At 41.9% G+C, this 10075-nt stretch overlaps 1 protein-coding gene across 1 annotated transcript; it reads right to left on the reverse strand.

Annotated features, from left to right (window-relative positions):
• Positions 1 to 1042: 1042 nt before the first annotated feature.
• Positions 1043 to 6933, reverse strand: LOC148342325 (uncharacterized). The gene is made up of 2 exons (XM_088288906.1): positions 6525 to 6933; positions 1043 to 4811 (listed from the first exon to the last, which is right to left on the reverse strand). The coding sequence occupies exons 1-2, from the start codon at positions 6646 to 6648 to the stop codon at positions 3580 to 3582; spliced, it is 1356 nt and encodes a 451-aa protein (XP_088145032.1). The 5' UTR covers positions 6649 to 6933; the 3' UTR covers positions 1043 to 3579.
• Between the last annotated feature and the right edge of the window lie 3142 nt (positions 6934 to 10075).

Consider the following 10075-nt stretch of genomic DNA (forward strand, 5'->3'; position numbering starts at 1 on the left):
AAAATCATCACTCAGACACGTTGGTTCTTCTGGCACTGATCACATTGGCTTAATGTCAATAAAAAAGCTTTGCAAAATTCAATACATCAGATTTTCTAAATCACATTTACATCTTACCACGAAGAGTCAGTTCCTTCAGGTTTTTTTTTGTTGTCTTTTTAAGCTTCAAGGATCGCTGCTATTCTCGTAGGGCTGGGCAATAAAACGAAAATTTACCGTCATCGAAATTTAATAAATTTAATTCGGTGTTAAAAAAAAAAAGAAGTCCTTTCTGTCTGCAGCTATGTTCATGCCCCTGTAAGACGGCTTGAGCGGCTGTAGTCACGTGACTCCACCCAGCTGAACAAGAAAGAAAACTGACGACGTGGTCGTAGCTGTCGATTCAAATCCAGAAGCAGCTGACACAGCTGAAGACGACGTAATGTTCGTTGAAATTGTTCCTGACTCGCTTGTCCGGAAAAGAAATTCCGACATCTGTCGTTAAGAAATGTTTTGGGTTCCAAAAAGACTATGTTTGAGCAAAAGAACACAAACTACAAAGTGTGTCGTAAGCACCTGAAACACATACCTGTCAACTTATACGGTTTCCCCGTATTTTATACGTTTTTTTTGACAATTTCTAATCACATACGGCGTATAACGACTTTTATACGGGAAACCACAAAAAAGTTAAACAAAAAAAAATCCCAATGACGTTTCAGTCCAGACCGATATCGACTCGCCATTCGGATCCAACCGGTATCGACTGACGCTTTTCGGATAAAAAATGTCTCGTCTCGTCTCGTCTCGCTGGTCCCTGACGACGATTGGCGCAGCGAACTAGCGAAAGTTATGCTCAGCCGCGCGTTTATTTTTTCGATACGTTTCCCCCTCATCCGACAGCTCTACCAAGTGCTCTTGTGCCTGCCTCATAGCAATGCTGACAGTGAGCGAGTGTTCAGCAACGTCAGAAAGATTCACACCGAATATAGAAAGACAATGGGCACTGACACTCTTACAGCTCTACTCCAGGTGAAGTTAAACTGTGATAATAATAATAATAATAATAATGCCTTTATTAGTCCCACAATGGGGAAATTCGAGATTCGAACCCAGGCCTCCTGGGGAGACTGGGTCCTGAACGCGGCGCCTTAGACCACTCGGCCATCCTGGCAGCCACGAGATTCGAACCCAGGCCTCCTGGGGAGACTGGGTCCGGAACGCGGCGCCTTAGACCACTCGGCCATCCTGGCAGCCATGATGACCTATGCTTCAAAGTTAAACCATCTCGGGAGCAGATTATGTCAGCAAAATCATGCACATCGGAATATAATAAAAAACATTGAACGTTAACACTGACTATGAAAATAAAGGTGAAATTGTTTATTTGAATACATGCTGGGCCTGGAAGTACAATGCAAGAATGTTATGCATACTGCCTTTATTATTTTCCATTACATTGTCTTTCTTGCTAAATACTTAATAGTGATTGTGTTTATAAGGTTTTTTATCCATTTATAAGGGGAACTACACTGGTTCATAAGGGGAGTCACTGTCCGAGGTTGACAGGTATGGAAACAGCGCGTCCAACCTTTTCTTTTTCACCACCCACAACACAACCATGCTGTTGACTTGGAGCTTGTGCTAAAAGTTCAAAGTGAGAAGCAAGGTTGGACCAGTGACAACAGCCCATAACGGAGGCGACACCATACGAGAGAACGTCTAAGAGGTGGACGCGATAGCCTAGCAGTGTTTTTCAACCACTGTGCCGCGGCACACCAGTGTGCCGTGAGATATTGTCAGGTGTGCCGTGGGAAATTATTCAATTTGTGTACCTGTGCGGTCTAGCGCCTGCAGAGTTGAGTAGTAAAATGTAGTACTCTTCCAAACCAGTAGGTGGCGGCAGCAGCAGCAGGTAGTGAATTGCCTTGTGCTTGGAGACAAGCGAGAAGTGGATAGCAGAATAAAAAAAGTGGATAACAGAACGACGGCGAAAGTAATGGATATGTTTTTGAAGAGAAAAAAATGATGACTCTGAACTGGACCCTGGACAAAACCCAGACCTAGATGAAGGCCCTAGTATGAGTGGAGGTTAAAAAAAAAAAAAAAAGCAAAGATGACCTGCAAAGTTTCTGCCGTGAGGCAATACAGCGAAAGCTATCTTTCATCTGGATTTACTTTTACCGGAGATGCAACGACACCGACTCCGTTGTGCTTGGTATGTGGTGAAAAGCTCTCCAACGGCGCTCTGGTCCCAAGCACGCTTAAACGCCATCTCCAAACGAAACGCCCTTTACTTCAAAACAAAAATGTGGCGTATTTTGTTCGCCTGAGTGAACACACGGAGAAACAAGCAACTTTCATGAGAAAAACCGCAAAGGTAAGCGAGAGAGCCCTTAAAGCTAGCTGTTGTGTTTTTAATCCTGCAAATAAGGATGCCACTACAGCGAGGTCCGATACTGTCGGCTTTATTGACATACGCTCAACCCCACACTGAACTGCGTAGCGCCCGCCCATTGTCCCAGCTCAGGCCAATGGACCATACCACAACATAAAGGGGGTGTCTGGGTTAAACCATCACCACCCGGTACATACACACAGATCACACCACACTAGCTACCACGTCGCTGAACTTGTGGCTAAATCAAAAAAAAGTCTCACTCGTGGCAGAGGAATTAATACTTTGATTCCTGCCAATATATCAGCTCTGTGTTCATCCAAACAGGCACAGGTTTCACACTGAGTATAAATGTGAAAGATTTTACGATACTTTATTCTTTGTTTATTTGATTCATATTCAAGACTTTTAATAGGTCATTTTTCAATGTTAAAAAAACACTTTTTTTCACATTTTCAGCTGGTAGTGTGCCGCGGGATTTTTTCAATGAAAAAAATGTGCCTTGGCTCAAAAAAGGTTGAAAAACACTGGCCTAGCACATTGCTAAAGATGTAGCTCCTCGAGCGACAGTGCGCACAAGATTTAAACGCCTCATAAAAGTAGTCGACAAGAGGTACGAAAATATTTGTTGCAAACCGTACTTCCCGATATGGACAACATCGGGACGGGAGCGGAGACATGTCAAGCGTTTTGCATCCACATCCGACTTGTGGTCGAGACGCGACATGGACCCCTGTTTGACCCCGACTGTGCATGACATAGACGACAAGAGGCGACCGCGCACCGGAGTACTCGAGACGGCGCATTTTCCTGATGAAGTACACTTGTTTATTTGGCATTGGCATTCCATTGACATTTTTTTTCATTTTATTCAGCATTTTGTTGACAGGCGACTAGCGCCTTTGCACATGGCATTACAGCATCTTGGCACAATCTATTTGCAGAGAAGATTTTGCGAGAAGTACCCTTTTTCTCCTGTTCTTTGTGACATTGTTCAAGTCATGCAAAGTAAGATATTTGGAAGGCTTCTACACATGATTTTTGTACTTTTATTTTCCATTGAAAGTAATGTGTACCACTTGGTCAATAAAGAAAACAGTTATGTATTTCCTGCATTTATTTTGATTTTGGTCCGCGGACTGAAATTTATTGTGATTCATCGTTATTGAGATAAAATTGCTCATTTTATTGCGATATTGATTTTAGGTCATATTGCCCAGCCCTATATTCTCTCCATCACAATCGTGTCTCTCAGCCTGCTGTTTAGTGGTGAATTTTTTAGCACAAACGCTGCAACTGAATGGCTTATCTCCACTGTGTGTTCTTGTGTGGTATCGTAAATGTGACTTTTCAGAGAAGCATTTTCCACATACTGAGCAGGAAAAAGGTTTTTCTCCACTGTGTGTTCTTGTGTGTCTTGTTAACGTTGACTTTTCAGAGAAGCATTTTCCACAAACTGAGCAGGAAAAAGGTTTTTCTCCACTGTGAGTTCTTGTGTGTCTTGTTAAACTTGCCTTTTGAGAGAAACTTTTTCCGCAAACTGAGCAGGAAAAAGGATTTTCACCACTGTGTGTTCTTGTGTGTTCTGTTAAATGTGACTTATGGGAGAAGATTTTACCACAAAATGAGCAAGAAAGAGGTTCTTCAGTGTGTGTTCTTGCATGCTCTGTTAATCGGAACTTTAGAGAAAAGCTTTTGCCACAAACTGAGCAGGAAAAAGGTTTTTCACCACTGTGTGTTCTTGTGTGTTCTGTTAAATTTCCCTTTTGAGAGAAGCATTTTCCACAAACTGAGCAGGAAAAAGGTTTTTCTCCAGTGTGTGTTCTTGTGTGGATTGTAAACGTTGACTTATGCAGGAAGCTTTTGCCACAAACCGAGCAGGAAAAATGTTTTTCTCTACTGTGCGTTCTTGTGTGCCTTGTTAAATGTGACTTTACAGAGAACCTTTTGCCACAAACCGAGCAGGAAAAAGGTTTTTCTCCACTGTGCATTCTTGTGTGGATTGTTAAATCAAACTTTCGAGAGAAGCATTTCCCACAAACTGAACAAGAAAAAGGTTTTTCACCACTGTGTGTTTTTCTGTACCCTTTTAAAGACAGCTTTGAAGTGAATGAGTCAGTGTGACATGCCCTTTCACTTTTAGCTTGCCCATCATCATCATCATCGTCATGAGTGTCTGATAATGTGTCCTCATTATGTACTTGTGATGGTCCCCAGTGGTCTTCATCACCTTCTTTTGTCACGTGATGACTTGAACTGCTGCTTGTAGGCTCCGCCCCTCTGTTGTCCTCACTCTCATCCTTGTTTTCATCTTCAGTCTTTATAGGGACAACGTTCACTGGTGACTTGTTGATCTCCTCCTCCTCCTCCTCCTTTTTGATCTGAGTCAAGTCTGGCCCCTCTTTCACAGAACGGAGATCGTTTTCACTGGCGTCTGCAGGACACAAAAAGACAAACACACATTTGGTTTGGTCAAGTCAAAGCTCATGCGGCGACTTTGTCTTATATTGTTTTTACCGTGCTACCTTGACTTGTGCCTGCCGCACACGGAGCAATGCGTGCGACCCCGATTTGGACCGGACCATGGGGACATTTCCCAAAATTACGTCCTACGATGTAAGCCTCCCGTTAGCCGCACAACAGTGATAAACGAGCATTTAAAAAGGAATCACGTTGCGGCTGATGCCCGATTTCATTTCTGACATAGTCACAGACGTTTCTGGAAGCGAGCTGAAGTTAGCACACACAGGCTATCGTGTGCGTCTGATGGAACACCTGTTGTGGGACCCTAACATATTGATGCAGACCACTGGGGGCCATCGCAACATAATGTCATTGATAGAATAGGAATCCTTCAAGTGAAATATGTTTACAAGTTTTTCATTTTGCATTTAGAGATAGTTTCATCGTGGGTACTTTTTGCTTCCATTATAATCTGGATCCCGAAAAGAATTAAAGGGGCCCTGGAATCAGAGTGGCTATTTATTGCATGATTTACGTGTTTGTTTTTTTACCCAAAATGACATTTATCCTGCTAGTATATTCCGACATTCCCCTTTTTACTTTTTTTAAATACAATTTCTGTTTCTAAATCAAATTTAAAAAAGATTATGTTTGAAGAGACAAAATCCCTACACATAAGCATTAAGCAACAACACTTTCACTCTGACTTTCATGTTGACATATTTGAATAATGACTGTTTATATTAAAGTTATCCAATACATATTCAAATTAGACTAAGATACACCATAATATTATAAGAGTTCCCTGAATTATTTTGTAACTGCAATGATGCTTAACAGCCATAGGGTGTCAGTAATGAGTAACAAAGTAACACAAGACCTCCCACTGATACATCATCATTGTCATTTGGATAAATTATCAAGAACTATGAGTTGTGGGAGAGATGCAAACCACCTGAGCCACAGGAACTTTATTACCAGGAACTAAATGTTCCTGGACTTGTTGGTAGAAAAGGGGGTTGTGACGTTCTCCCTTTTTAAGCCCATAGTCAGACAAAGATGCAGATGCATTCCTTGCAGCATGCGCTTGTTCACTGATGAGATCCGTGCAACCCTGGATGGATGCATTCAATGTATTTTAAATGTTTGGATGGGGTGAAACTACGCACATGTGCACAAAACAGTGCAGAGCCACCGGAGGTTCATTGACTCTCACCCGACGAAGCCAGTACAAAGTTCATAAATAAGACCAATACGGACTTGATTTTTTTTTTAAAAACTTAATATTTTGTGTTTTATCCACTAAAATTGATCAACCGCCATTTATGTTTTCGCCGCAGTGTGCACATTTTTTAGAGTCGGGCAGAATTCCTTCCGTAAGGAATTGCTTGAACAAGATATAAAAACCAGAAAATGTAAAATGATAAATGAGTTCAAATTTTATACTGGGAAAAACATGGAGTTCACCCCCCAATATTGGTTATTCTTTGGCATTTATTTTCTGCACTGATTTCATTTGGCATAAACAAATGTTCAGCAAACCGACAAGTAAAAGGCAACATTTAAAAATAAAATGGCAATAACCGTGAACGCATGTCCCCAAACAACTTAATGTTGTGATGCACATTTCTAACGATAGAAAGTCGTTCTTGACAAAGCAAATGAGAGTAAGATGTGTACAAACCTGCTTCGTGTAGCACAACACGAGGCTGGTTGCAAACTTCGCCCAGCAGTTGAAGATGTTGCTCGTTCTCTTCTTTTATTCCACAAAGTTCCTCTTTGTACTGGGGTGTAGATTTTTCACACATTTTCAAATGATAATTCCAAAAAATCCGCACTTGATCTCTGCTTGGCGATGAGTCATGTGCCTCTTTTCGTTAGCGGCTAGCTAGCTAACAAGCTAAGCTAACTACGCCGAAAAGGATCAACGAGCGAAGATGAGGTTATCGGGACACAAAGACTTAATGAATTATGTCGTAGTCCTTTAGAATATCAACGGACATCCTGTGAGAATATTACAGTCAGTTCCACACTAAACCAGAAGAATTTAGCGGTGGACTGTTTTTGTTCCGGTGTGGACGGATCGGTGGATGTGGTCGATGTCTTGCGGAAGCTGCGCGCTTGCTAATGACGTCATGCTTTAAGCGCGTATTTTTCAAATATATTTCTTTGCTTCTGTGTTTGTTTTTACACCTGGCTGTTCTATTTTAATATATATATTTTTATATCATATTTTATTTCGGTTGATTAAAAAAATTAACAAAATAACTAAATTCACGCCACATTGGTGAGTCATCTCTCGCGTCACTTCCGCCTATGCCCCGAGAAGCCTTTGCTGCTCCAGCAGTGGGACGTTTACGATTCTCTGACCGATGCTGCGGTTCACTCGGGCTGCAAGATTGTTTGAATATAATGTCTGCATATACTAGCAGTGCTTCTCAATTATTTCACGCCGGCCCCTACCAAGAAGAAAAAGATTCGCTCCCCCCCACCACCAATTTTTTTTCCGTCTTTGTATCGTGATGTTAGATTGTCAATAAAATATCCCTTAACTAAGCTAAATTGATAAGAAATATAATTTTGAGAATTATTATTGTGAGGATCTCGAAACTCAGTACTCTGTTGTGCAAATATTGATGAGATGATAAATATTTACTCATACGTTTTTTGTAAAATCTTTATTTCAAAAGCAAACCAAACACATTTATGAATACCAAAATCCATGCGATGCATCTAATTTGAAGTACTTAGCACCTGCCATGTCACTCAGGATTTTTTCACGCTTGGGAATCTGATAATGTTCTCTTATATGAAACAAATCAGTGCCTACCTTCTGCCAGGGAGTTGTGGGAAGGTCAGCTACCAGCATTGGCTCTTTGACTTGTTTGTGTTGATGTTTTTGGCAAACTTGGCATTTTTGAATCATTTCTTCGATGTCTTTGTTAATGCCCGGCCAGTAGATGGCTTCTCGTGCTCTTCTCTTACATTTCTCCACTCCCAGGTGTCCTTCGTGAAGACGCTGAAGCATGTCCTTGGGCATAGATTGTGGAACTACAATCCTGTCCGTCCTCAGCAGGAGGCCGTCCGCCATGCACAACTCCGCTCTCATCGGGTAAAACTGAGGGCAGTTTCCTTTTGACCATCCATTGTTCATACATGGTGACACTTTGTTCAAGACTGCGTCCTTAGCCGTCTCTGCACCAATTTGTTGCAGCATAGCGTCAGTAGCAGGAAGCGCGGCTGTGACCATGTTAATGTGAGCCTCAGCCTCCTCCGCCGTAACGCAGTCCTTGATGTCACTGTTAGGGTGCGGCGCTCGGGATAACGCATCAGCAAGCACAATGTATTTTTCAGGCGTGTATATTAGCTCAAAATCATAGCGCTGCAATGTCATCATCATGCGTTGAATTCTGGGCGTCATGTCATTGAGATTTTTCTTCCTAATTGAAATCAGTGGCTTATGATCAGTCTCTGCTATGAACGTGGGCAGTCCATAAACATACGTGTGAAATTTGCCAAATCCAAACACTAAACCCAGTGACTCCTTTTCGATCTGAGCATAGCGTTTTTCAGTCTCTGACATTGACCTGGATGCATCGGCTACAGGTTGCCATGTGTCTCTCGCCTTTTGCAACAGTACGGCACCTAGCCCATCTTTCGACGCATCCGTGGAAATTTTGGTTGGTTTTGATGGATCAAAGTAGGCAAGGACTGGCTCAGCTGTCACAGTTCTCTTTAGATCTTGCCATTCTTCGTCATGTTTTGTTGTCCACTCAGAGACTACGTTGTGATGCAGCAGCAAACTTAGGGACTTTGTTCTTGAAGAGAGGTTTGGAATGAACTTGCCCAGGAAGTTTATCATCCCCATTGCTCGCAGAAGTCCTTTTTTCTCAGTTGGAACTGGCATGTCCAGTATTGCTTGCACTTTGGTTCTGTCTGGCACTACTCCATCTGCTGTGTCAATTCTGTAACTCCAAACAGACATTTCAGAAATCAGAAATCCCTTTATTGACATTGTACTCAAGTGTGCAACGAGATTAGAGATTTCTCTCGTTTTAGTTTAAGTCCATTCATTTGAACTCTTTGTAGCAGTTCCTCGAATCTCTCATTGTGTTCTTGTTCCGTGTTTCCCCAAACAACCAAATCATCAATGTACACACGGGTTCCTTCCAGACCTTCTATGATTGACTCCATAGCTCTGTGAAAGAACTCAGGCGCAGACTGTATGCCAAATGGCAGTATAAGAAAACAGAAACGCCCAAATGGTGTGTTGAAGGTGGTGTACCTGCTGCTTTCGGTGTCCAGCTTCAGCTGCCAAAATCCATGCGATGCATCTCATTTGCTAAAGTACTTCGCACCTGCCATGTCACTCAGGATTTCTTCACGCTTGGGAATCTGATAATGTTCTCTTTTAATGTTTTCATTCAGATCTTTAGGGTCGAGGCAAACACGTAACTCTGGAGAGTTTCTCTTTTTAACACACGTGATGGAATTTACCCAGTCGGTGGGTTCTTCCACTTTCTCTATGACTCCTATTGGTGTCATTCTGCTCAGTTCCTTTTTTAATCTCTCTTTGAGAGGGGCTGGGACTCTTCTCGGGGCATGTACTACAGGTTTAGCATCTTCCTTGAGCTGTATTTTATAAGTGTAAGGTAGCGTCCCTTGTCCTTTGAAGACAGAAAAGTATTTGTTCACTATACTCTTACTACCTTCACTCTTCAACACTTTGTTGTTCTTATTGACATCCTTGCTGTTGATTTGGCAAATTCTTTTTATCAATCCAAGATCTTCAGATGTCTTGTCTCCAAGGATTGACTCCAGTCCACTTGGCACAATTGTGAACGTTAACTTGTGTTGTCTTCCCTTTGCTGTCACTTTTAGCCTACAACATCCCTTTGTTTTTATTGGCTGATTGTTGTAAGTTTTCAATTTCACGGCCTTGTCTGTGACTCTTTCCGGTTTCTCTTCAAGTGATTTCAAGTCTTTTTCATTAATTATGTTTGCTTTTGCTCCTGTGTCAATTTTAAAAGTAACTAGTGTCCCATTGACAAGCAGTGGTGCAATCCATTTATCTTCTTTTACTGCATTAACAGCTTGCTCTGTGTCTCCTCTAGTTTGTTGTTGCACATCGCTTTCGTCATATGACACGATTTTGATGAAAAAAGTGTCACTTAGGTCATCACTATCACTGTGTCTTCCTGCACGGTGTGCACGTTCTTCTTGGTGTCGCACATC

This window comes from Idiotropiscis lumnitzeri, chromosome 2 (genome assembly GCF_059441095.1).
Source record: "Idiotropiscis lumnitzeri isolate Australia: NSW breed Sydney's pygmy pipehorse chromosome 2, RoL_Ilum_1.0, whole genome shotgun sequence".
Lineage (NCBI taxonomy): Eukaryota > Metazoa > Chordata > Actinopteri > Syngnathiformes > Syngnathidae > Idiotropiscis > Idiotropiscis lumnitzeri.

Bases quoted from the DNA above. Each gene is read 5' to 3' on its own strand.
- LOC148342325 (XM_088288906.1), bottom strand. From the start codon at position 6,648: ATGTGTGAAAAATCTACACCCCAGTACAAAGAGGAACTTTGTGGAATA. The intron at 4,812-6,524 runs GTTTGTACACAT...TGTGTCCTGCAG, and splicing joins TGTTGTGCTACACGAAGCAG to ACGCCAGTGAAAACGATCTC.